This window comes from Vicugna pacos, chromosome 9 (genome assembly GCF_048564905.1).
Source record: "Vicugna pacos chromosome 9, VicPac4, whole genome shotgun sequence".
Classification (NCBI taxonomy): Eukaryota; Metazoa; Chordata; class Mammalia; order Artiodactyla; family Camelidae; genus Vicugna; species Vicugna pacos.
Window position 1 is genome coordinate 45,636,028 of NC_132995.1, and position 27,916 is coordinate 45,663,943.

At 40.3% G+C, this 27,916-nt stretch overlaps 1 protein-coding gene and 1 long non-coding RNA gene across 3 annotated transcripts; one reads left to right on the plus strand and one right to left on the minus strand.

Moving 5' to 3' along the window:
• The first annotated feature begins 2 nt into the window (after positions 1 to 2).
• On the plus strand, positions 3 to 6,682 carry LOC140698181 (uncharacterized). 2 transcript variants are annotated; one of them, XR_012075758.1, is made up of 4 exons: positions 3 to 164; positions 2,310 to 2,972; positions 3,955 to 4,604; positions 6,239 to 6,682. It is a non-coding gene; the product is annotated as an uncharacterized lncRNA (long non-coding RNA). The 2 variants fall into 2 exon arrangements; XR_012075759.1 differs by having other exon boundaries at positions 3,955 to 4,070.
• On the minus strand, positions 4,911 to 23,510 carry LOC102525904 (ATP-dependent RNA helicase DDX19B). Its single transcript, XM_072967709.1, has 12 exons — positions 23,314 to 23,510; positions 16,350 to 16,398; positions 15,406 to 15,459; positions 14,684 to 14,819; positions 14,308 to 14,400; positions 11,780 to 11,882; positions 11,102 to 11,216; positions 9,242 to 9,419; positions 8,673 to 8,910; positions 7,765 to 7,927; positions 7,105 to 7,296; positions 4,911 to 6,690 (listed from the first exon to the last, which is right to left on the minus strand). The coding sequence occupies exons 1-12, from the start codon at positions 23,368 to 23,370 to the stop codon at positions 6,629 to 6,631; spliced, it is 1,440 nt and encodes a 479-aa protein (XP_072823810.1). The 5' UTR covers positions 23,371 to 23,510; the 3' UTR covers positions 4,911 to 6,628.
• Positions 23,511 to 27,916: the final 4,406 nt, after the last annotated feature.

Here is a 27,916-nt window from a genome sequence, read left to right on the forward strand (position 1 = left end):
GCCGTGCCGCAACGGGCCTGTCCTCCAGTCTCGCCCCAACCCCTCCTTCGCAAACACTCTTTTCCGCCGACTTCCTGGGGAAGAGCCTCATCGTGCCTTAAAATTCCTAAGCTCTATTGAGTGAAATTCCTAGCCCATACTTCTTTGTTTCACGTCACACTGAGGTAATCTAAATTTTATTTTTAAGTCTGCCACGTCTCATGATGAATCTGTAAGTCTGTGAACTGTAAAGCTTTACAGAAAGGAAAATCTTAGGGCGTTACTATATAATACCAGTTTATACTGTTACGAGCGAGATAACGTGTAAGACGGGGGTGGGGGACAAACAGAAAAACAAAAAACCCTAGCATTTTCTTTTTCTTCTGGGTCCTTCCAATTTTTGTCCGTATGCGTCGTAGCACAGGTGTTTTACATAGTGTTAAAGTACATATACAATTTTAAATTTGACTTTCTATACGGCTAAGTATTTTTTAATGTCATAATTATCAATGTAATGGCTTTATAATAGTCCATCAAGCTCATATCACATAAATCACCTAAGTACCCGTCCTCCTCCCCCGCTTAGGAATATAGGTTGTTTCCCATGTTTTATGGATAATTGATGAGACTTAAGTAAGCCTCTCCATACCATCAAAAATCATCTTGTTTCTAGTTTACTTTGTGTCTCTCCCTACTAAAATATTAACTCTTCAACAGCAAAGAGCTTAACCTTAGTCACAGCTGATTGATGAACCTAGAAAATTGCGTGGCATATGGTAGATTTTCAATAAATACTTTTCAATGTATGGCTGAATTGACTAATATAAATTTTAGTTCAAAACGTATTACTCTAGGACACATTCCTAATCATTCCAACATTTATGTCAAAGTGTGTGAATGAACTGAACACTTTATAAGGATAGATGGTCAGTAAGCATAAGAAAAGGAACTCGAAATTATTTGTTATTAAGGAAATGCAAATCAAAGTCACAGTGAGGTATCACTGCATCCTGGCAAGATCCACCTGCGTTGGTAAGGATGTGGAATGTTAAGGAAAAAAATCTTGAATGACATTTGTTAAAGATGATAAGGCAAACTTCATTCAGGACCATTACCATAGTTACAGGGATCACTGCAATGGGGTTTTGTACTGGGGAGAAATATTGGGTTCAATTCCAAATACAGCATGGGAAAGCGGGAATTTATAGCCAAGGAGCAGAAAGGTGGGTGGAAACTTAAGAGGAAATATCAGGGGCAAGGAGAGTTTTGGTTAAACCAATTTAACAGGATTATTGCTAAAGACAGGCCAGGGTGATCAGACATCACCTGGGTGGTGGTAGAGGATGAAGAACTTGATATGGAGGGTGGTCCAGTTCTTACTAAAACTAGATTTTACAGGAAAGTGCACAGATGGGCCAAGAAGTTTCAGGAGCCTGACTAAACTAAACTGGTTAAGGAATGAACCTTGGTCAGGAGCTACTGGAACTCTCCGTAGTAGAGCCGCTGCTTAGCATGCAAGAAGTCCTGGGTTCAATCCCTATAATACTGCCACAAAAAAAGAAAAAAGAAAACAAACAGCCCACCCCAAGAAAACTGGAGCAGGGGACCAGCTAATGGGGTAGACAGGGTGGGAGAGGTTGAAAATGAATCAATGGAGCAAGTCCTTACAAAGCTGCAGCAGAGGGCCTTTGGTGCACTGGTAGAGAAATTTAGAAAATAGGGATATCTCTCCCATTGTAATAGGAGGGCAGGAAGGATAATGTGCTTGGAGGAAGGTCTGGGACAGAAGGTTGAGGGAGTTTCCTTTTGTTGGCCATTACTGGGAATAGGGAGATTATTTGTTGACAGTTGAGGGGACAATGGGGTTGGATTTTCAAGGTGAGTGAAAGTCTTGAAATGGTAACTGGACAGAGTAGGGTAATTAACCAGAAAGGACTAATCTATGAGGCTAGAGACACTGCAACTTTTTCTGAAGTTGTTCCTTCTGCTGATGTTAAATATGAAATCAGGTGAATTGGACAATATTTAATTTGTCCCTCTAGCATAATTCTACTTGTTTTAGAAATTAACAAAGCAAAGCCAAAACACTGGGACCTGTTTTGTTATTAAACCTGGACTCAAAATGGCATTGGTTTTCAGGACAATTTCTGTGCAAATTTAGAAGCTGCTAGTGACTTGAGACAAACAAAGACCAGAGAACAATATGCCTAACACACTCGGCCACACAACCTGATCAGGGGCTAACTCAGATCTTTTCAAGTCTAAGTGTAGGGACGTTTGCTCATAGGGATAAGCTAACCTAAAACTATTTGGCATTTCTCCAATTGCAGAATTCCGAGGATGCTGGAAGCATATGGATGAGGATGTAACAGCTGTAAAGACTCACAAAATGTGTACTAGTACTTCCAGAAGAGTTCCATCTAAACAGCCCCCTCCCCTACCCCACTTCCTCTTGGAGAAGCTGGCTGTAGCCCTGGGCTGTAGGATGGCATAAAAGAAAGATCTGCCACCCAAGCACCTCTGCCTATGACATATTGATAAAGCAGAGGCTGTGTCTCATCTGAGCACCTGATATCTTAGACAGCCACCATTCTCAGGCTTCATCTAGTATTTTCCTCCACCTACCCCACTCCCCATTTTACAATTAGTATTACTATGGAGAAACCTCTTGCTCTGCTGATACGAATGCCAGAACTGTTTCTAAGCCAAGGCAGAAGCATCCAATGGGCTGGAGAAAGAGAGGGCATGAGGTTAAGAGTGTGACGAACGTCCTCCAAGCAGATTCCCATCTGCCTGTAACTTCCCACTAGGTGTTTGAAGCTGTTCTGGGAGAGCCCTGTTCCAGATTTAGGATTTGGAGAGCAGGGTACTGGAGCCTCCTAGCATCAGCCCTTCAGGTTCCCTCACCTCTACTGTCATTTTTGGAAGATCCTGCAATCTGAGTCAATCAACAGAATAGGGAAATTAATTCTCAGCCAGAAAAGCAAAGTCAGGTAAAACTGCAGGCAGTTCCTAAGAACCTGTTATCTATGTCCAAGACCAAGAGAAAACTGAAGAGGGGCCTTGAAATCTGTAAGGGCTTGGGGGTGTTGGTGAAGAGAGGCTAGTCTCTTCTTGCAAAGGGAATGGGCCTGACTTCATGAGTCATTCCCTCATGACTCAACCCTGATGTCATTTGTTCTTTCCAAACCTTCCCTTTGGGTTTCTCCCCAGAATTATTTTTAGATAGTTTAAGTTTTAAGAGCCACACAATCTTCTTGGAATAACAGCATTAAGTGGGTATAAAAGCCTACCATTCCTCTTCTGTAATATCCCTCTGGTCTACTTCTGTGCTCTCAATGCAACCAATGTTGTCCTGGCACTTGCTCTGTGATGGGACTGATGTAATAATCTTCTAACTGTGTTCTCAGACGCCAGCCTTTTCCAGTTCCAATATATCCTGAGTATCTCTGGTAGACCTATTCCCCCACCCTCAAAACTACATCATCACTTCCTATGACTTAAGAATCTATGACAATTTACTACTGAATCCAAATACTGTTGAAATAATCAAATCTTCATTTTCTACCTAACAAGACTTCTCTACTCACATGGCAAGGCTGCTCCCCTCACTGCCCTTCCAGTACACTGCATTTATCCTGGTGAAGGTGCCTTGGTCTTAATAGGGCCTCATCTGCCTAGGGCACACTTCTTATCACTTGGAATCCCACTATTCTCTCATCAGCAAATACCACTCCTTCATGAGGTCTTCTCTAACCTCAGAAATCCTTACCTTCTGAATACCAAAGACATCTGGAATGAAACAGCCTTCGTGTTAAATAATAAATGAAATGGGAACAACAAAGGGAGAAGACCTCTTTCCAAGCTCTATTTTGTTCATTTCCTAGGACTAGAAAATAGGTTGTGAGAACTCTGTGTTGCTGGCATCTACCTTCTTTCTGACTAGTCAGCCAGCATCCTCTGGTTTACCAACAGGGAAAAAAGGAACATGAGGAGCCCTCTGGCAACTGAGTAGGGCCCTTGGCCTATGGAGACATCCCAACTGTTCATGCTGGAGCAATGTCAACTCTGAAATGGAACAGCAATATCAGGTGATGACTAGTCTATGGAATAATACGTAAATCTTCACTCAAGTACTTATGATCACCAATACTAGCAACCAAAAACATGCTACTGTTTTCTTCTTGTACTCATGAATATCTCAGTAACGTGAACATTACAATTACGTTCCATTAACCTCAATAAAGAATACATTAACTGATTAGTTTTTATGCATACAGTCAATGAACATTCAACAAAACCAGTGAAATCCATTGTTTATGGATACTGAACATATCCAGAATTTTCCATTGGACCCAAATCTCCTTTTCTCAAGTGAGTTTCTCTGTTCTATGGACAGTTCCATACAGAGGAACTTACTGAAAACAGTAAAAGAAACTGACGACTGAAGCTCTGCAAGGGCTCAGTACATGTCACATCACTGATGTCTCAATACGGCACAAGGTTGCAGAGGAAGCTGTGGACCAGAGCACCCTAGGAGCCAAGCGCTGGCAGGAATGAAGTTGGACTGTGCAGGAATATAGACTGCAGGGACATTGGGGTGACATTCCAGAGCCATCCATACAGTGAGTCTTACCTGTTTAAAAGGCATATACTCCTTTGGGAGTTTCTCCCCAGGAAAATGCATTTAAACTCAAAATATTGTATATACTTCATAAACTCCATGAAACCCATCCAGTGAATTCTTAGGGGTCCAAGCACCCAGGTTAGGAAGTGCTGATCCAAATTTCTACCAGATACCATTTACTCCCACTGCCGAAGAGTCTGAAGCACATCCCTTCCCATTTTCCTGCTTGGTTACAGGGCTACTTAGTGGGTAGGTTACTCATGTTGTGAGAAGCTGGGGGATATACTCAGCCGGCAGCCTCGAGAGGAGTCTATATTGTTTTAATTATTGCCTTTGTTATAAGTCATTTCAGGGTTCATCCACAGAATTTGGGGGGAGGGGGAAGTATAAAATTTCTTCTTTTCTTACAAGACTCCCAAGGCAGATCAGAGCTGGCCAGAAGTACAAACAAGATTCAACACAGTCAAGTGCCCATAGGGAATGTGGCAGGATTGGGAGTCTGTTGTTCTCTGCAGGACCTGTAATGTCAGATGAAGGACACCACCTGGAGGCTGACATTGGTCCTCTCCCTTCCCAGGAGACAAATCTGGCCTTAAAATACAAAAATGCCTACAAGGAGGTCTAGAATTGGAATAGTTCTCATCACAAAAATCCCTCTTCCAGATCTGGTCCTAAATAAAGTGGCCTTGCTGTGTCAAAGTCACAGAGCTGAAGAGGACTCCTTTTGGCTGGGGTTTCATACTGCTCTTGCAGCTGTTTTCGTCTCATCTTTGCTCTGTCACTCTGTGGGTACCAACAGCCTTGGCCAGGTGTCAGAAAGTGTCCACTACTATTATTTGCTCTGACTGTTCTGCACAAGGATGTCAAATAAAGATGGGGCAAAGGCCTTGGCAGTTACTCTTGCCTTGGACAGATGAATGGCTGCAGCCCACCTTGTCCCTTAGTCGTACCTGTTTGTATTCCAAACACTGTGAACGCAGATGTTCAGATTCCCTTTAGAATCAAGATGCCAAATTTCTGAAGTTATTCCTCAGTTCTGACAAAAAACTTGACTTCTGGAATCGAGACAAAGCAAGGATTTGTGACTATGTCTGATGACTTCTGGAGGTGACTTAAGACTGGCCATTAGCAACTTGACACCACAATTTTCACTGAGGATCCAAACCTCAGATCACCTTTTATATGCTTGGGGCTACCAAAGGGTCAAGGTGATGTTAGGGAAGTAAAAAAAAATGCTGCAAGTGCCCACAAAACCAGGTTTTGTGGCAAGCTAGGACCACCACTCATTCTCCACCATGACTTCTCCACAGGACTTGCTCAAGCACAAGCAAGGGACCCACCAGTAATCAGATGTGCTCTCTACACAGACCATACCTGCTAAGAACAGGTCATGGTCTGCAACACAGACATGCATTCACCACAGCTCCCAGGCTGGCATTTTGGTCCATGCTTAGCAAATCCCTTCCTGCTGTGGGCCTCAGGACAGAGGGGGCTGACAACGCTCAGAGGAGCTGTCCCAACTCAAATTCAAAGCAGCAGCTCACAGGTCTCCTCCAAACATGATGGCAGACTTACACACCTGTCCTACTTGGGGTCTCTCCCTGTGTCCCCTCTTCACCTCTATTCTGTCAGTTCCACAAGGGCAAGAAGCTGGCCTCAACATGCCCATGCAGAGAACCAGGCAGGGGCTGCCTCAGAGGATCCTGAGCAAGTAATTAGCCACAACATCAAGACTGATGTAATGATGGGGAAAACGCTGGCCAAGAAAGACGACGGAATTTCCAAAAGGTAAATTTCTGTGTATTCACGCCTAATCTTCAAAGTTGTGTAAACAGTTTTTCTACCTTTCCCCATCATCTGCACAATTTTTGTCAAGTCCAAACGTAATTTAAAATGAGGTAGGTAGTTTCTCTCTACTCGTGCCTTCATCTCTGTGGTGACTGTCAAAGGCTAAGCCGTGAAAGCACTAGTGTCCACGCAGGGGGAGCGCCAAGGGCGGGCACCACTGACTGCTGCAGCTTCTCAGTTGGCTATTTTCTCAATCTCGTCCAAATCATCCGTATCCAGTCTTTCTATTTTTTTATCTGGGGGAGAAATGGAATTCAAAGAGAGATCAACATGGGGTTACACAGAGACAACCACCAGGGAAGGGGCCACACAGCAGGGAGAGAGGAAACTCAGGTCTCCGCCCCCTAGGAACTTCTGTGCCTCTGGCCACAGGGATCCTTCACGGAACCCCAGAGGCTTCCGGTGACTGAGCGAGGGACACTGACAACAGTCAGAGCACTGGGCCCTGCAGCCTGGCCAAGGGGGACTGTCATTCAAGTCCCCGAGCCCCAAACTCTCCAGGTGTGCTCTTTGAGAACTTCCGCGTTGTAGGGAAGGAGGAAAATGGGACGGAAACAAAGGCCTCTCTCAGGGACACAGGAAAACCTCCCCTTCCCCCTGACTCGCCCCTGTAAGGCAAGGGCGGGGCAGGGACCCTCCAGAGGACTCACTGAAGTGCTCCTGGATTCTGTTCAGGATGTTCATGCTGTGCTTGCTGTCCACCATGTTCACTGCCAGGCCCCTCTTGCCAAAGCGGCCAGTGCGCCCGATCCGGTGCAGGTAGGTCTCATTGTCCGGGTTCCCATCCTTGTCCACGGGGAGGTCAAAGTTGATGACGACAGACACCTGTTCAACGTCGATGCCTGCAGGGAGGAGAGGTGGAGAGGAGTAAGGCAGGATGTAACTCACTGTCACCCACACTCGGGCCTGCACACACCAACCTCAGGTGGAAGAAGAGTCTGGGACGGGCCAGCTCTGGGATTTGGACAGAGGGGCAGGTGACAGAACCCAGAGGGGAAAAACAGAACTTCCACAGATGCTGGCCAAATTACAAGATCAGTCAAAGCCTCTGCTGGATACAAGTATGTGGAGAAGCAGCTAAAGCCTCACTGGGGACCCCAAGAAGAGCAGGCGCCATTCTAAACCACTAAGTCAGGACTCCTGGTTTCTGCAAAAGTTATCATCTGCTGAGGGAATCTAAACAGGCTCTCCTAGCAAACAGTGTCGCTACCAAGCGTACCTGCTCTCCCCCACACCACCAGAGTGTCCCCCACACGAGGATTTCTCTTGCTCCCTTGAGCCTAGCATACTGAGGTATGTTCTGTGCTCACCGCGGGCACACACATTGGTGGTGACCAGAACCTTCTCTTTGCCCTCTCGGAAGCGCTCAATCACGGCAGCCCTCTGCTCCACCACCATCTCACCGCTCAGCAGAGCCACCTGGTGGCCTTCTTTTGAGAGCTCTGCTGCCAGCCAGCTAGCTGTTTTACGGGTCTGGAGTGAAAAGAATTGTTTTAAATGAAGATACCTGTAAAAAAAAAAAAATGAAGACCCCTGCAGAAAAGTGGCTTATTGCCATTAACATGCATAAACGCTCAGCTGAGTTCAGTCAGGAGATCAGGCTTAAATTTTCTCTATTTTTTTAGCCACGATTTTTCTAGTATGAATAACTTAATGATCTTAGTGTTCATCTAGGAAGACTGTGGTTTGAGCCAAATGTTTTCATTCCTAAATACTCTATAGTCTTAATACTTTAATTTGGGGGGGGGTGGTAATTAGGTTTATTTATTTTTGGAGCAGGTACTGGGGATTGAACTCAGGACCTAATGCATGCTAAGCATGCGCTCTACCACTTGAGCTATACCTTCCGCCCTATAGTCTTAATACTTTAAAATTATTTCCTTAGATGTTACTTGGAGTTTTTTCCAAGTTATCTCTAAGAAGTGGGATCAAAGAAGGTTTAGCTCTTCAGTCTTCATCTTACAACTCATTACAATCTGAGAGAATCTGTCCTGGGCCAGATGTAGGGGATTCATTTCCTTTCCAGCTGTGTGGAGGGAACCTGGCCCCAGCACTAAGGTGGAGCTGGCTGAGAGGGAGGGGTGGGGCCACACCCTCCAGGGAGCTCCTCCCCTACAGGCCGCCGCCGCCTCCTCCTCCTCCTCCTCCTCCTCCTCCTCCTCCTCCTCCTCCTCCTCCTCCTCCTCCTCCCCCTGCTCCTGCTGCTGCTGCTACTCACATGACAGAAGATCATCGCTTGAGCGATGGTGATGGCCCCATACAGGTTGCACAGGGCCTGGAACTTCTCGTCTCTGTTATTGCACAGGACGTAATACTGCTTGATGGTGTCCAGCGTCTCCTCCTCGCGCTTCAGTTTGATGATATTTGGGTCTGGAACCACTTTCTGGGCAAATTTCCATACAGAGTCTTCAAAGGTGGCAGAGAAAAGCAGCATCTGGCAGTTCCTGGGCAGCATCCTGCAAGGGAAGGCCCAGGTGTTCGGCATGACCCGCCCAAATGTTTCACTGGGAGGGACAGAAGCCCAGCCTCCCAGGCCAGGGTGACCTACACCCCCAGGAAGGCAGCAGAGAGGAGAGGAGCACTGCAGGAAGGAGGTGCGAGCAGACACAGGGCAGGGACGGGGTGCCAGTAGTTCCCTAAGTCTCCTTCCTCAGCGCAGGCTGGGAGTGTGGTCCATGCTGACACGGAAATGGCCCATCAGACAAATGCTCCTGGAGCAGTGGAGGAAAGAACCTGGCAGGGGCAAAATGGAGTCTGGAGAGTTCCTCCTGCCTCAAGTGTCCCTACCTCTGGATGCGGATGCTCTGATCTTGGTGGCCCTGAGTAGCTATCATCACGTCAGCCTCGTCCAGAACAAACACCTTAATCTTCTTGGGGTCAATGAACTTGAGCTTGGAGCACCAGTCCAGAACGGTCCCAGGAGTGCCAATGACAATGTGCTCACTGATCTTCTGACCTCTTTCCACTGTGGAGACAAGATGTGTCTGTGGGTATTTCCTTGGCAAAGCCAGCTCCCCTCTGTGAGACATTTTAAAGCTATGATGTATTTTAATGCAGTTGTTTTGATATTTGCATTAATACTTTAAGGGAAGGTTAGGATAGCACTATAGTATTTAATGGGCATACATACAAAAAACAGGTAGTAATGCTGAAAAGATACAGTAAGGGTATAAAGAATGAGATGGAAACCTCTTCAGTGGTATTCTTTACATTGTCTACAATCATCAATCCTCTTTCAAGGATCTGTTATCTTTATTTCTTCTCCGCCAACCTTCTCCCCAGCCTAGGTTTGCATTTCCTCACAGGTAGACTTTTTCAGAGTTCTTCTTACTCCAATTGTACTCTGCCCCTCGGCTCTCCCAGCATCTATACTGAATAAGTCAGTTGCCTTTACATGCCCCTTGCCCAGCTCAGTAAATAGGACTCATTATAAAAGGTGTTGTCTCCTCAAAGAAACAAACTGCCTCTCTTAGATAGAGTGCTTCCTCCCTCTAGGCCTGGCAGACCACGGCACATCCTTGAGAATTTGGCTTATTTTGAGTTAGGTGGTACTTACTGATTCAATTTTTAGTCCTGTAATTACAGTGCAGCCTTGACCAGATACGTATAATACATACATATATCTGGCTCCAGTCACAGCCAAAGTTTTGCCCAAATGTCAATGTTGAGTCAATTCAAAGTTAACAAATGCTGCCTCTCACCAGTTAACAAACCAATTACTGCCCGCCACAAACAAATATTCAGAATCCTCTGCCATCCTGATTCAAATCCAAATTTCAATATTTTAAATGTCTTATGATGATTTTCCACTAAGTTTTATTATTTTATTAACTTTTCTCCTCAGAACTGACTTAAGTTGGCTTTAGGACACTCTAGGCAGATTTCTGACAGTCATAAAGTCACAGGTTTGTGTTAAAGATCCACAAGACAACCAAGATTCCCACAAATTTTAAAATACTTAAATATTGTTAGTTTGTTGTAAAACAAGCAAAAATAGAAAGGATGGATAAAGAAAATAATATAAATAGCTCCCATAGTTAATCACCATGAACATTTTAGAACACTTTTGTTCTTCTAATGACATTAAAAAGAAATTAAGCTATTAAACAAATCCAGAATTTGGAAGATTTTATATGAAACTTGTTTGGTCTGTTGAAAAAGTCAAATGCAACGGTGGGGGGAAGTGTGAGGGACTATTCCAGACTGAAACTTAACGAGATGCAACAACCAATATGCAATGCATATACGTTACTCGATCTTGGTTCAAAAACAAAAAAGCCATAAAGAAACACTTCTGGAACAACTAGGGTAAAATGGAAATGGACTAGATGTTAGTTATTAGAGAATCTATTAATTTTCTTGGTTGTGATAAGGGTACTGTGGGTATGTTGAAGACTGTTATTATGAAATGCATACTGAAGTATTTAGGAATAAAGAGCCACATTGTCTACAATCTACTTCCAAATGGTTCACCAAAAATACACATATACGTGTACAGATAAAGCAAATATGGCAAAATGTTAACTTTTCGAATCTAGGCAGAAGGCACATGTTCATTGTATTATTTCAACTATGGCGTACATTTTGAAAATTTTCAAAATGAAAAGTTATTAGCTTAATTCACTAGGACCACATATTCATACTCACATTTATTGCCACGAACAGCATATGCTAGCTTCAGTTCAGGATAAAATTTGCCCATCTGCTCAATCACTTTTCCAGTTTGAAGAGCGAGCTCATATGTTGGGGAGAGGCACAGACACTGGCAGGGAAAGAGTGCAGGGTGAGAATTCAAGACACTAGCTCTTTTGCAATGGGGAATTATCATTAGGATTTAATTATTCCTCCAGCTGAGGCTGAAGGATAGGATGTATAAAGTGCACACCATTCAATTCTTTAAGCTGCATAAGCTAGAATTTTTAAGGGTCAGAACTCTGGCTGGGTAAAGATGCTGAAAACAGCTATTGGTCACTGGAGTACCAAAACCTACAAGTAAGCAGGGATCTGAAATTCCAGTTGGAGATCAGCTTCCTTTCTACTTACTCAGAAGGTTCTCAGAACTTTCTAATGGATGATAGTTGTAGATGAAGGAGGTTTTTCCTGAAACTAAAGGAGTCAGAACTATCAGCAGTATCCCAAGGCTGGAAAATCATCAAAAGGGGAAGAGGATTTTTGTTGTTACTGGAAGATTGACCATGTTGTTTATGCTCAACCTAAGGAGTTCTAGTTTATATGAAGAGTAATTCATAGCTTGGCTTTTAATCCATCAAGTGGCATTTCCCTTCTAGCTATGGGTTAGAAAACCCAAATTCACCAAGGCCTTACCTGAGGGTATCTGTTTGCAGGTTCTACTTGGCTGAGCATGGCCAACACAAAGGCAGCTGTTTTACCAGTACCAGACTGAGACTGGGCAATTAAGTTCTGTGGGCTGCACAAGAAAACAAACTGTTTAGGAGTTTAAATCGCAAGTATTCTTCCCGTGAATAAAAGTAAAGAATAAAGCTTAATTAAAGAATGAGTATTCAAACTTAATTTACAGAAGGAGGCCTTGGATTCTGTAGCAGAGTTACACATGCTACCTTCACAAACAGAAGATTTTATGGTGAGATTTGAAGCAGTCCTTATCTTTTATCTATTCTTTACACAGCAGTCAGTGATTCTCTTAAAATATGTCAGCTGATATCATGTTTCTGCTCAAAAACCTTCCATTTGCTCCAGATTTCATTCAGAGTAAAAGCTGAAGTTCTCATAATGCCCTCCCAGGTCCTACCTGATCTGGATCTCTACACTTTCTCTCTGTTCTCATCCACCACCCTCTCCCTTACTCACTCCACTCCACCACAACGGCTGCTCTGAAAACATGCCAGCCACACTCTTGTCTTAGGGCTTGGGCACTGGGTATTCTCTGCCTGGGACAATTGTTCCCATATGACAACATGTCAACTCCCTCCTCTCCTTCAAGTCTCTGCTCAGGTATCACCTTCTTGATGAGATTCTACCCTATTTGATTTAAAATTGCAGTGGGGAGGGTATAGCTCAGTGGTAGAGTGTGTGCTTAGCATGCAGAAGGTCCTGGGTTCAATCCCCAGTACCTCCATAATAAACCGAATTTATCCCCCACCCCCCAAAAAAACACAAACCTACTTTGAAATGCCTTAAAAAACAAGATGTATTGGATACATACATGATAAAGCATAATAAAATGTTAATGAAAGAATCTGGGGGAGAGGAGGGTATAGCTCAGTGCTAGAGTGCATGCTTAGCATGCATAGGTCCTAGGTTCAATTCCCAGTATGTCCATTAAAAATAAATCTAAAAAAATACCTAATTACCCACCCCAAATTAACTTAAAAAAAAAAGAATCTAGGAGGTGGGTATATAGGTGTTCACTATAAAATCCTTTCAACTTTATGTTTGAACAAATTTTCTTAAAATGTTGGGGGTAAAACCGCAATCAGGTCCTTGGTATTCCCGATCTCCCCTATTATGCTCTGTTTATTGTTCTCCTTAGCATTTATCACCTTTTTAAAAAATAACTTTATTGAGATAATAATTCATGTATCATACAATTCACCCTTTTAAAGTATACAAGTCAGGGCTTTATGCTATATTACATTTTTTATTTTTTAAAATTATGGTAAAATATATAACATAAAAATTTGCCATTTTTAAGTGTACAATTCAGTGGCATTAATTATAATCTATCACCTTTTAACATACCACATATTTTATTTGTTTTTAATAAAAATAAATCAACTATACTCCAAACTAGAATATAAGCATCTTGTGGGCAAGAGTTTTGGTCTGCTTTGTTCATTAACGTATCCAAGTGCCTAGGATAGTATCTGTTACAAACCAAGCCCTCAGTAAATATTTGTTAATGAAGAAAAAGTACTAGATAATTCTCTCAAGTCTCTTCTAACATTGATAATGTAACAATGAGCATCTATGAAAGCATCAAAATCCATTAAGTAAAAATGACTAAAGTGAAACAATCTACTAAACATTCCATTTATTCACTTTTAAGTTTGCTCAAAGTGACAAGTAAAAAGAAGAAATTACCCATCTTGAAAAAGATGTCACTTTTATGACACAGAACAAAGAAAACTTTGAAGAAAATAAGACCTAAAATATCTATTTTCAGACAAATAAGGAAAGGGCTTTTAGGATTTAGGATTATATGCAGTACAATTTTACATAATCATATATAATGTAGGGATCAATTTCTATCAAATATTCCTATGCCCCGGAACTTTGTTACTCAGAAAGTTGCCTGACACTAGCAGTATCAGAGTCATCCAGAGCTTATTAGAAATGGTGGACCTCAGTCCCCACCTCCTACCTACTGAAATCAGAATCTGCATTTTAATTCATTCCTATGAGATTCACATACCTATGAAAGTGCAAGAAGCACTGCACCAGAAAACCACCTCAGTAACTGTACTATTCTGGTGTCCTAGAACCCTGTTTGGTTTCTGCCTACTACATTTGACACATAAATTTTACATATCCATACACTGAAATCACGTTGTATATAAATGACATAAATGTATATATATTTACCAACATAGATTATCTTATAATTAAGTTTTTAAAAAGCATTTAAATATTCTATATGGTTCCATTAAGAAGAAAATATACATATGTAAGTTTACACAGAAAGACATCTAGAAGTCTCTACTCCAAATATTAAGAGTGTGTTGGAGGGAGATCACAAGTTTTTTTCTTACTTTTCATTGTTTTCTAACTTTTTTAAAAGAAGCACAAATTACTAGTTTAGTTTTTAAAATAATAAAAGTTTAAAAAAAACATGGAAAATTGAATATGGGATAGAGTTGCATCAGGACACATACGGCTCAGCAAGCATCAAAGGCAATGCATTCTCTTGTATCTTGGATGGACGGTTGAAGCCCATGGCATAGACTCCCTGGAGAAGCTGTGGTTTCCTAGAAAAACAGTTAAAGATGAAAGTCACAGTCTTTTGGCTGAAGAAAGAAGCCAGATATCTAGCTAACAATACGTTAATTGTAAACTGAGCACAATGTGTGAGTGCAACTAAAGCTTTTACAAATTACCTGGAAATTTTACTTACTAGCCTAAAGCAGCTAAATTCTTTTATTAAACGTGTGTTAGCTCAAAATGTTCTGCTGTGATTAAAAAAAAAAAACATATTAACAAGCCTAGGAGTTCTACCTAAACACAAAGGGGAGAGTCAAAGTAAGTACTCACAGGCGTAGCTCCTCGAAGGACTTCACTGAGTAGAGAGGGGAGTTTGGATCCCGCTGCAGGACTTCCACTTGGTTGGTGTTATCAACAAGGTTGCTTCTGATCAGCTTGTTGAGTAAGGATTGGGCGGCTCTGTCCTCTGTCAGGAAAGACAGCATGAAGATTTTTAAAAGTCTGTGAAATCCACACAACATTGTAAACTGACTATAACTCAATGAAAAAAAAAAGTCTGTGAAATCTAATGTGAGCTCATCTGAATTCAATTGCCTTTGGTATTTTAAGTAATAACATTTATTTGTACTGGGACTTCTGATTCAAGGTATATTTTAGTTTTGATTTGTAAATATAAATAAATTAAAGTCTGTATCTTGACATCATATAAGCTGTTTGCATCTTTTTATTCATGTTAAGTGTGTCAAAGTATCATTAAATATAATTTTATTAGAAAGTGGAGATGCATCCTAGAATTTCTTTTATAAAGACCTGTACATGATAATCATTCAGGGGTATTTCGTGCTGCTGCTGAAATTTATCAGTTGTTCAAAGGAAAACTTCTCTAGTATGTAAACAATTAGAATTGTTTTACCAATGACTAGGTCAAACTTTTACTAGCACTGTGGTTCCCATTAAAGTCCAACCAAGTAGCGTGTAAAAATGAAACCTTATAATATTTCATTCTCTTAGTGTGTAGAACTTCATGTATATATGACTCTAGGCTGTGTTACCTTTCTCTTCTTCATCTGTCTTCTCTGCATTAGCATTGGTCTTGACAACAGCACCTTTATCAGACACAAAGTGGCCGTCATTCAAAATCACATCCCATACCCAACAGCTGAGACAATTCAAATTCTATGAGACACTAGAAATGTAAAGGCCTGGGGAGCAAAAAAATAAGTGAGGAAACCAAGCCACAGATAAAAACATTTTATTGTTCCTACATAAACAAAGGTATGCAAACTGTTACTTGTATTTCAGTTCTTTCCTGTTCCAAGTCCTCTCACTATACCCAAAACCTAGTATTAATTTCCTTCACAGCATCAACATTTCTCAAATGTTACAGAAAGATCATTACAGCAATGATCAGAAACCACCCTGATGCTCAACAGAGGAATATCTATGCAAATCATATTTCATCAAAATATGAACACAATACCATTAAGAGACTATGAATATAAGCTGTTAACAGAAACACATATTCAGCATTGTAGTTATGTAAAAATATACAGAGAAAGATAATTCAGAATGAGATAAATGTTACAATTTCTCCCCTATAATTTTAAATACATCAACAAAAATTTAATGGAAATCTTAGATTTTTAGTAGATATGATTTCAGAATAATTACAATAGGTTAACTCTCAGGTTGCTCATACTTTGTCCATCTCATCTCAAATTGAGGAATATTTTTAAAAACAACAAATAATCTTTGGCAGTGTATTTTCATGATTAGTAATAAATTCAGTAATTTATAAACCAATTAACCATCCTCATGCTTATATTAAGCCCAGTATAAAACAATCCAGTTTGTTGATTCCCAAACTAAATGACTTCTAGTATCTGCCAGCCTCCTTTCTAGCACATATATAATTTTTTCCCAGATAGTTACTATGCTAAAACATAAATACTATAGGAGATCATGTTGGTTTTCAAACTAGCTTTTAGTTACTCACCATTGGCATCTGGCTTGATTTTCTCTTCCTTAAGATTCAAGTTGCTCAGCTAAATGGAGAATACAGGGGGGAAAGTGTCAGGAAAATCACTGAAAAGACTTTGTATCAACAGAGCCTACCCTAGTGAAGCTGGGGGGAAATGAACCACTCTCACAACCTATTCATTAGGACATATTCATTAGGATGTTCTGCTGGACTCCTTTTGTTTACTAAGTGTTAGGGCGAGAATAAACAAAATATCCCCTAAGTACAGCAATAGAAAAAAATTGATTACACAACAGCTCAAAATCCACATTACCTAATTACAATCCTTAGAGACAATTACAATTCATGAATTTGCTTAATGCCCTGATTACAAAGACCTCTCTACAGAATACCATTTGAGTTGTCACTCTCAATTTCCAAACAAGAAGAAATTTAAAGAGACCCTGGAAAATACAGTCATTCTTCAGAGAACACTGAGGTGGAGGACTACAATGAAAAGCATCTGTGGGTGGGAAACTGATTTCCTTGTATTAAATTTCTAATAAGATGACTTTCCAGAGAGTGACATTTGTTATGTTCTGGCTTTTAAAAGGTGAAATATAAATAAATTTCATAATTTATCCAAAAAAAAAAGGCCTCCCCCCGCTCCAGCTGGCCTCGAGCCCTGCCCCCTCAGGTTCCCCCTTCTGTGGGTGGGAATCAGCTATGCTGTGGGTTATGTTTGAGCCACAGGCAACAGCACACTGCTATGCATGCAACCTTAAATTTGGGTTGCCTTGTGCTGGATGTGTTATATTTTAAACTGGGAACAGCCTGGAGCATCATGGCACACTATATAATCAAAATACCCAGCAGGCTGAATTGGGAATAGAAACGAAGGGACAGAGCAAAGACATTTCGAAGAAAGATTTATTTGGATTTTGATCAAACACTGTAAATTATGGATTTCCTGGCAGGACATCCCTCCTCTATTACAACGAATATACCCTTTTATTTATCAATTATACCTCAGTAAAGTGGGGGGAAAAGAAAAACTTAAAGACAGGATATTTTTACTTTTAGTTGACCTTTGGATCTAGCACAAAGCAGATTAATAATAAAATATTAAGTGGGGCTTAAAACATCATATAGTGAGGGGGGAAGAATGAAAATCACCACAATCAAATGGCTATTTCTTAAAGCACCACCTACACAAGTTTTTTATGTTTTGGGGTTTATTTCTGTTTTTCTTCTAAGTTTAAGACAGAGGAAAGTAGAGGGAAGAATGTAAAAACTGTTTTAATGGGTAGTTAGTTGGGGGTGGAGGAATCTCACTTCTACTGGTGGAAACTGAAAAGGGAGTTTCTGGTGTCTCTGGCTACTTTGGTGTTGGGGTGGAGGAAGGGGAAACCAGGGAGAAATACACTGGAGAGATTGACAAGAAAGGAAACTGGCCAAAAAGAAAATCATTATAAAGCAGTAACAACCCGTTATTAATTCCAAAAAACAGATAATGAATATGAGGCAACCAGTATAAGATATGATATATAATAGATGTTCCATATAGTCTAGCCTTCACTACAGCACTCCTCCTCCACATCCTGCCACTGAACCTAGTTTAAGTGTGATATTAAAATCAGAGAGACTGACTTACCAGCAATATTTACAAGAGTAGGGTTAACAGTATTCACTCCTAGGGTGATAACTGCTACCTAAAATGAATGTTATGGCTGAGATATAAAAGAGTTAATGAGGTACCAATGAGTTAGAAATATCCTTTATTGTAAAGCATTTTAATATTCAATGATAAAAGACAACCTTTTTTGTTGTTGTTGATACAGTGTTAAAATTGAAGCTAACAAAGTAAATAAATAGTTAAAATAACTAAAATGCAATGTGTAGGAAAAGTTGATAGCAACAATGTAAATGAAATCAATAGGTATTATTTTGGTTACCATGTATCAGATTCTGGAGAAGTTACAGCAGATTCTGAAAACATACTCAGCCCTCATTTGGCTTTAAGTATCTCAAAGCCTATACAGCAAAAGCAACAGGACAGTGAAGTTTGTATCACCTACTGTGGTGTCAGTAAACCAAATGCTGAAATATACATTGAAAAGTCCAGTTAGTTCAGATTCCTTCCTTTGCTGTTTATTTAGACCAAAATGGAGAAACTGATTTCTCTTGCAAATTCTTTGGAAACCATTTTGAAATCCAGAAAATTAACTGAAAGGCACAAAAGCAAACCCACCCATCTTATAATATCTACATGTTTCAATGTTTTAATTAATATTTTAGTTTTTAAGATATGTTAAAATAATTGAAAACTACACCATTACACACTGCACTTTATTTAAAAACTACCTGAGAAAGGATTCTCGAGACATAAGGAGGAAGATTTAATGATGGGGGGTTATACTGAATAAAGACTGCCTTAGACATGATGGTGAAGTAGGAGACTTAGAGTCTTACCCATCAGAATTTCCTACTCCCTTTGCCCACCTCTAAATCGAAAAGAAATTTCCCAAGGAACCAGGAGGACAAAGAAAAACTACAGGGGAATGAGAAAATAAATATAAATAGGGTCTAATACTGTCTTATCTAAAATGAGTAAGAAACAAAGCTTGATGAGATATTAAAATACAGTAACTTTGCACTGTAGATGTCACAGTCACCTGTGTCACGCAATTCCTGTGGGGATCCTCAGTGGGAGTTCCACAAGCAGAGGTGAACAGTTGTCTCTGCTCATTTGCTCAGTTTTAGAATGCTATGATCTATTATAATTTACCTGTGCATGATTAAGTAGATTCATAAAACTTAACCAAGTTCAGCAAATCAGTACAATATGGACAAGTAATTTAAAAGATTCCTGTAAGCAAATTGTGAATTATAAATAGCAACAACAACAACTATAATAATAGCTATCACTTATATAGCACTTATTTTAGGCATGTCCATCACTCAATGAGTTATGTACTATGATTATCCCCATTTTACAAATATGGAGACTGAGGCACAGGATAGTTAAGCAATTTGCCCAAGATCATATAACTAGTCAGTGATGGGCCCAGAATACAAATCCAAGTCTGTCTGGCTACAAAGTTTTAGGTCTTAACTTCTACACAACAGTGCCTCTCATAGATGATACTAATCTCAAATAGAATAATACACTTAAAGATGATACAATGATGCAGTCACTCTGGAAAACAGTCTGGCAATTCCTCAAAAGTTAAAAACAGAGTTACTATATAATCCAGCAATACTACTTTTAGATATAAACCCAAGAGAATGGAAAATATATGTCCATACAAAAACTTGTATATGAATGATCATAGCAACATTATTCATAATATCTAAAAAGTAGAAAACTATAAATGTCCATCAATGGACACTGATGAATAGATAAATTATGGTATATCTATACAATGGAATATTATTTGGCAATAAAAATGAATAAAATACTGATCAGTTGCACAACATGGATGAACCTTGAAAATACTATGCTAAGTGAAAGAAAGCTATGAAAGATCATGTATTATATGACTAGTTTATATGAAATTTTCCTGAATAGGCAAATCTAAAGCAACAGAAAGTAGATTAGTGGTTGCAAGGAGCTGGGGTAGGAGGTTGAAGAGAAAAAGGGGTGAATGCTGATGGGTTCAGGTTTCTTTTCAGGGTGATGAAAATGTTATAAAATTGACTGTGGTAATGTTGATCCAATCTTCCTACTACATTAAAAAAAATAACTCAAAATGGATCATAGGCATAAATGTGACATTTAAAGCTGTAAATCTTCTAGAAGAAAATACAGATGAAAAGTTTTGTCCTTGGGTACGGTATATTTCTTAGAGCACAAAAAGAACTAATCATGAAAAAAACCTGACAAGTAGAATTAGCCAAAATTGAAAATGTCTGCTCTTCTAAAAGTACTGTTAAGAAATAAAAAAGCAAGTTTCAGTCTGGGAGACTATGCAAAGGGCATATCTGATGGGGAGAGGGTATATCTCAGTGGTTAAGTATGTGCTCAGCATGCACGAGGTCCTGGGTTCAATCCCCAGCACCTTCATTAAAACAACACATAAATAAATCTAATTACCTACCACCAAAAAAAATTTTTTTAAAGGACGTATCTGATTAAAGACTTGTATCCAGAATATATAAAGAATTCTCCCAACTCAAGAAAACAACCTGAATTTTCAAATGGACAAAAGATCTGAAAAGCCACTTCAAAGGAGTTATATGGGTGGCAAATAAGCACACGCAAAGATTCTCAATATCATTATTCATTAGGGAAATGTAAATTAAAACCTCAGTGAGACACCACTATACACCTACTAGAATGGACGAAAAGAACTGCCATGCTGTGCTGATGAGGATATGTAGCAACCAGAGCTCCCAGACATCACTGGTGGGAACACAAAATGGTACAGCCACTTTGAAAACAGTTTGGCATATAATTTATAAAGTTAAACATATACTTAACGTATAACTCAGCAAATCACCCTCTTAGGTATTTACCCAAGAGAAATGTAAACATAAGTCCATACAAAAATTTGTATCCTAATATATATAATAGCTTTATTCATAATTGTCAAAGACTAGAAAATATCTGAATGTTCAACAGAAGATGGTACATCCATATATGGAACACTAAAAAGACAAACTATTGATTCATGTAACTACGTCGTTGAATCCCAAATGTATTATGCTAAGTGAAAGCCAAATTTTTCAAAAGGTTACATATTATATCATTTGACTTATACCACATTTTGGAAACTAAATGACAGAAAACAAATCAGCAGTTGCTAAAGAAGGGCAGGGAGAAGGAACTGAATGCAAAACGTTTGATGGAACTTTTTGGAGTGGTGGAAATGTTCTATATCTTGATTGTGGTGGTAGCTACACAATTGTATGCCTCTGTCAAAATTCACAGAACTGTAGTACTAACAAGGGTGAATTTTACTTTATATAAACTGTATCTCAATAAACTTGACTTTAAAAAATTAAAAGGCAGTCTAAGAGATTCAACATTCAACTAATAAGAGTCTGGAAAGATGGAATAAAAAAAGGTGAAGAAATTAAAAACGAAAAATTTCAAGATTTCCCATAATTCAAGGACAAAAGTATTCCAGATTGAAGTTCCCACCAAGTGCCTAGTAAAATGAATGAAAATAGACCCATACCAAGACATATCATCATGAATTTTCTGAATACTGAAGACACATAGAAGATTCTTCAAGCTTAGAAAAGTAAAAAAAAAAAAAAAAAGTCACATCAGGAATCTGAACAGTCTCAGACATCTCAAAACAAATACAGACATCCAGAAGGCAATAGAACAATTCCTTTAAAATTTGGCAGAAAAAAATAATTTCTATCCTACAATTCTACTGCCAGCCATATTATTATTCAGATAGGGCAAAAGAAGCTAATTTTGGAAAGGCAATGTATCTTAAGGAACTTACTTCCCATACATATGCAGAAAGCTGATGAATGGCTCCACCAAATTAATAAAGACAAAGAGAGGGGATACAGAAAGAAGGGGATCCAATATAAAACAGAAGGAGATCTGCCCAGAATGAGGGCAGAAATTAGCCCTATTCCCCTCCAGTACCCAAAATTAACTGTGCTCTAAACATAGGGACTACTAGCACAGCTTGAAAAAGGCTAAAAGACCAGGCAGAAATGGAATTGATAGAATACTTGATGTGTCTGAACATCCTGCAATAAACTTAGACAATTAGCAAAGAGCTTGGGGTTGAATTGGTGATAAGCACAAAGAGCACAATGCAAAAACACAAGGCAATGATAAATTCCAAGGAAAAGTTGTACAGGAAATAAAAGAATTCACAAATTGACTAATATAAATACACAATACTGGTCTAATTAAGATGACAATAAAATGAAGAAATGGGGAATGGGAAGGTGTGCTTTTGTGGCGGGGAAAGGAGAATGGCGGAAAGTGTCAAAATCAATAAACATCTAAAACGGAAAATTCAAGAAGTAGCAAAGCATGCATGTTATCCAGGGAATAAGGAGGTCAATATTGTAAATCGATTCCAAGAGAAATGGTTATATTAGGAGTTCGAGATTTGCGGACACTAACTACTACTTGTTGCAGATACAAATGTATACCGTATAGAGCACAGGGAACTATATTCAGCATCTTATAGTAGTAATCTATAATGAAAAAGAATATGAAAAGGAATGTATGTATATATATGTATGACTGAAACATTATGCTGTACATCAGAAATTGACAGAACATTGTAAACCATACTTCAATTTTTTAAAAAGGTTTAAAAAGTTTTAAAAAAGAAAAAAGAAATAGTTTTCTCTGGAAAGGAAAGAAATGGGCGGGAACTAGTTTTTAAAACTATTTGACTCGAACTATGTGTACATGAAACATTTTTTAATCATTTGTAAAAAATAAGACTAAGAACTTGTTCTCGAGAAGTTCATAGGAACAAGTATTAACAAAGCGGGTCCTATGCACTATCAGAATTTAAGAGCGTTTCGCAGGGAAAAATTAATCCCACGTTGTAACGTTTAACACGCATGTTGCTTACTGTGTGTCAGGTCCAGCACAAAGTTAAGCGGATCAGGAGAGGATTTACTGACTGCCAGGCCTACAGTCTATCATTCATCATCACTGAGCAAGCTGAACCGCACAAATATGTATAAGCCATGGTCCCTGAGCCCAAGCAGCTCAGAATCGGGATATGGAAAATGACAGCTACAAAGGCGATTACTACAATTCAGGGTGGTGAGTGCAGTCAATACTGACTCTAGGAAGACAGACGGATGACTGGTCTCTTTACAGATGGGAGCGCTCACCTGAGCTTACATAACCGGGAGGCAGGTGGGTAAAGGAAGCCAAGGGCCAGGCTCCTTCCCCCCGACACCCTATTCCGGCCCAGACCAAGCTAGGGATTTTTTCCCAGGGATCTGACCCCCAGCCAAAACTGGCCCCCTGACCCTTTTACGGCTGAAGCCAACTCACCGACTCGGCCGCCGCTTCCTGCTCGTCCACCGCCAGGGCCCACGAGTCAGTGGCCATGGTGCCGGGCGCAGCTGAGACGCTGGTGCTGGCGAACTCGCCGGCTAGCGCGGCGCGATGAGCGATCCGCGATCCCGGGTAACTCCGGCCCCACCAAGGGGGAAGTCTTTCGCGCCCGCGCTGGGGACCGGAAAGCGGCGCGCCGCAGTGACGTAGGAGTCCGCGCCGGCCCGGCAGCCCCTCGCCCCCTTCGGACTGTCACATTTGTCGCCTTCAGACCCCCACCCTCACCTCTACATTGCTCATTCTTTCTTATCCAACGTCCAGGACCGCAGACTGAGGTAGTATCTTAAAGTGCCCAAGTTCATGTCAATCGTCTTTCCAACCAAAGAGCAAAACCACATTGTCGCCCTGCACAGCGGCATAGAAGATGCTCACATAGATTTAATATACCAGTACACAAACCCATTACAGCTAATAGGCAAAATGAGTTGGAAACAGGTTTTTCCTTCACTTTTAAGGCTGGTAATTTTAAATGCCCAAGTGTTGAGCAGGGTGTTGGGAATCAGCCCTGTCAAACACCGTTTGGTTAAAAATTTGTCCCACAGACACTATTTAACAGGAATTTAACCTCGAAAAATACTCGAAGAGGGTGCTAGGGAACTTTATTCCAGGCAGAGGCTCACAGGCGAAGAGAAAATCGTTTTGTGGAACTGAACAGTTTCTGGAATGATTAACAACCAGGGAGGAAGAAATTGGTAGGAAGTTCATGAAGAGGGCAGAGCAGAGCAGCTTAATGAGCAAATGAGTTCACTCCAGCGAACTCCTCCCTCTCTGGTGTGACTTTTGGAGTTAGCTGTGCCTGGGCTAAAATCCCAGCCCTCCCATGTAATGTTCTGTGATTGGGAGAAATTTTTTAAAGGGGGGAAAAATGGGCTTTTAGAAAAGGTAAAATAAGGACATTTTACCTTAACTGGGATCAAACAAGCTTATCGTTGTTACTTCACTAGAAAGAAGCTGGGAATTTCCCTGCAACCTGAGAAATGAATCCCCATGTCTCTCACTTCGCCAATATTCCACTACAACAAATTAATTTTAGGTAATAGTGGGCTCTATGTAGAATTTTACTTGTAGAGTACTAGTAAAAATGTTTGGGAAAGGGTAAAGCAGTTCCTGCAATCTTCTTGCCACAATTCTTTTTCTCTTGCACTCTTTACAAGGTTAATTTGGGGAAGTTTTTTTGGACCCTATAGGTGGGGATATGCAAAAAGAAAAAGGCAATTATGCAGTCTGACAAACCAAGACCTATATCTAATGTCAAAAGCAACCCTGAGGATGTTTTGCCAAATTACACTGATCACAGGGCTAGAAGAGGTTAAAGAGCTTTTAAGTTTAATGAGGTTAAAAAAAAATCATCAAAGGTGCAGGACCGTATACAAGAGGATCCACCTGAGCAAACAAAACTCATATATGCTTGTAGATACTACAGAAAATGTATAAGGTACACACAAAACTGGTTATCAGTGGCTGCTTCTAGTTAGGGGCTCTAGAAGTCTAGGGTGGGAGACTTCCTTTTCATTGTGTACAATTTAGCCTCTGAAGATTTTTTTTTCATGTGTGTGTTGTCCTTTTATAATTGTATTTCAGGCAAACAAGAAAGGTAATACTGTAACAGATATCTTGAGTCCGACCTTAAGGCTTAATAAAACGAGATTCAAATGAAGCCCCTGCATTGCCAATGCAAGAGGCAGTCTCTCTCCTGAATTTAGTGCTTATCTTTCCCATAAATGCTTTTAGCATATATAACTTTTTCTTTTAAAAAAATGCCTCAGGATTCTAGACTTTCCTACGTCCATCCCCCACACCTGCACAATGTGAGACTCCTGCTAAGAAGGAACCTGGTTTCCCAAGTGGGGCATGGAGAGAATTAGAAGAGTAAGAGTACCTATATTTGAATTCAGCTTTCTGCATTTACTCCCACGTGACCTTAGGCAGCCTCCGTCTCCCACCTCAAGGTTCAAGGATTCAACAAGATCACAAAGTTAAGACTACCGGCCCAGTGCCTCGCCTATGGCGAAGGCTTGATAAATATAAGCTATTAGTAATCCTGCCCCGTCCCCCAGGGTCGGAGCGAGAGAGACGCCTAAATATGGAAAATAGGGGTCTCGTTTCTAGCCTCAGAGATACGTCGCCGACAGGCAGGGCGAGCGGAAAGAGCCTTAGGGCGCGGCCTCGAAAGCGGCCAGCAGCCCCAGCCATCGCCCTTCAGCATGGCGGTTACCTCGGCCAACGGCCGCTCACACCCTGAGCCTCATGGTCTTAGGCTTGGATGCCGATCCTGCCAGCCAATCAACAGAGGGGACATCAAATCTCGGGCAGGCAAGCCCAGGAGCCTACGGGCAAAAGGCCAGGTCGAGGCTCCAGCAGGGGGCGCCTTTGTGTAGTGAGCTTTTCTTTTTCCCCCTGGAGCTTTTTAATTTGAGTCATTTTTTGCTGAATGTCTGGCTCCCTCGTCAGGTTGGGAACTCCATAAGGGCAGGACAGGGCAGTGCCTGCTCTCCTTAATGTTGATCTCTAGGGTTTAATGCATAATAGACACTCATTTTGTGAAAAACTAGATGAGGACTGCACCCCTGACTACCCCACCTGCAGATCAAACTTTTTAATCTTTGCCTCTGAGCAAATAGGTAAGGAAGCGCATTCTCCAGTTTGGACCCTTGTTACTCCAAGTTTGATCCCTCAGCAGCAGCATAGATAACATCTAGGAGCCTATTGGAAATGCAGAATCTGAGGCTTCACTCCAGACTTATTAATTCAGGATCTGCATTTTAAGAGCCCAGGTGATTCCTACAGCATTTTATGGTCTGAAAACAACTATTCAGTTACACCCATTTGACCTTACAGCAAGTAAATGAACATTCAAAGTCCATTTTATATATCATAAAAGTAGCTTAGGTGCCATGGGAGAGTTAGAATCTAAGACCACATCCTTCCAAAACTAAGTATTTTAGTTGTACTATCTTGAGCCCCTGTTATCTTCCTCATGTCCCAGGTGACGTTCAACCAATATTCCACTGCAAAGCAAGTCATGTGCACAGCATTCAGTCTTACCTACAGACTTATTTGCTTAGTCTAGAATAAGTTAGAAGTTTCATAAAATAGATAATTTGTAAGTTGCATTAAGATAGCTTTCCTTTAACTATATTGTTGACATTATCTACAAGAGAAAAATATCATAGAGAACTGGGTAATTATCTGAATAATTTATGTAGAAAATTCATGTTTAGAAGAATGTGACCTTTGGGTTTCAATGACAATTTTTCTTCATGTGTATTGACCCAGTCATTGGGTGAATAAAAAAAATTTTTTTTAATCCATCTCTGATTGTTTTGTTAGCAAATGTGCTATCCGAACAGCAACAACTTTGGCAACGTAGTTAAGTTATTGGGACTACAACCAATATTACTTTTTGAAAGTACAATTTGTATGATTTTGGCTTTCCATTTTAATTATGGTAGCACGAAAGTCTGACCATTTCTTACATTGTTTAGACTAAATATGCTATTTTGGGCCAGTTTGGATCAGAACAAACAGTTGTCTGTCTAGGTTTTGACCTTAGCTGTCTTAACCTCTGGGTGCCTAAGTTTCCATAGCTGTTAATAGCAGGTTTTAATTGTCATTCATTATAAAGTTGTTCTAAGGATCAGTGTCTGCTGCATATGAAGAGCTCAACAAATGTTAGGTGTGATGATTATTATTAATGAGTCACTGTGAACTGGGAAGTTAACTCAAGTATTTGTTACTAGCTTTTGAGCTTGACCTTCTGTTTGTATAGTATGCTCTTTTACATAAAAAGAGTACGATTTTTCTGCAATATCTTTAACTCAGTTACGACCTGCAGCTCTATTTTATACCCTTTTATTTAGATATATGAGATGGTGTAGATAATAGTGGAGAGATTAAGAGCATGGACTTCGGAGTTAAACGTCTAGACAAGAGTTTGGATCTTGGCTCTTCAATTTACTCTTCAGAGTGAACTTTGGCAAGGCAGTTACTTTATCTGTAAAAGGGATGCCAGTTGACCTGCCTCATAGGGTTTAAAAATTAAATGATCTATGAAATGTTTAATATAATGCCTTGCATATAAATATTAAATAGTATTTTTCAAAGGCAAATCAAGAACCAGATGCCAATTCAATGATCTCTCAACGAGTAAGTTATTTCTTCCACATCATGTCCGAAAAGATCTGACAAGGACAAATGTATCGATGGACACAACATATCCAGAATCTCTGAGGTCTGCATGCTATTCTGCAACTATTTAACGAACATGACAATTTACTAAGAGCTGTGACCTCTACAAAACACGTCACCGTTTCCCCTCATTAACCATGTCAACAATTAGGACTTTGCGTAAGGATACCAACATGTCGGTCTCTGGCGGTCTGCAGCCTAACTTGTCATGTGACATGCCCCGTCCCCTCTTTACCCGCCATTGCATCAGCCGAGTTAGAGCCACCTTCCCAGGAACCAACTAATAAGCTGACTTGTGCTCGGCGTGATTGGCATGCTGGTCGGCCAATAATATCTAGGGAAGGTAAGGTGC

Bases quoted from the DNA above. Each gene is read 5' to 3' on its own strand.
- LOC102525904 (XM_072967709.1), bottom strand. From the start codon at position 23,370: ATGGCCACTGACTCGTGGGCCCTGGCGGTGGACGAGCAGGAAGCGGCG. The intron at 14,820-15,405 runs GTAACACAGCCT...CTTTCCTGACAG, and splicing joins GACAGATGAAGAAGAGAAAG to AGGACAGAGCCGCCCAATCC. The intron at 11,883-14,307 runs GTATGTGTCCTG...TTTCTTGTGCAG, and splicing joins CCTTTGATGCTTGCTGAGCC to CCCACAGAACTTAATTGCCC.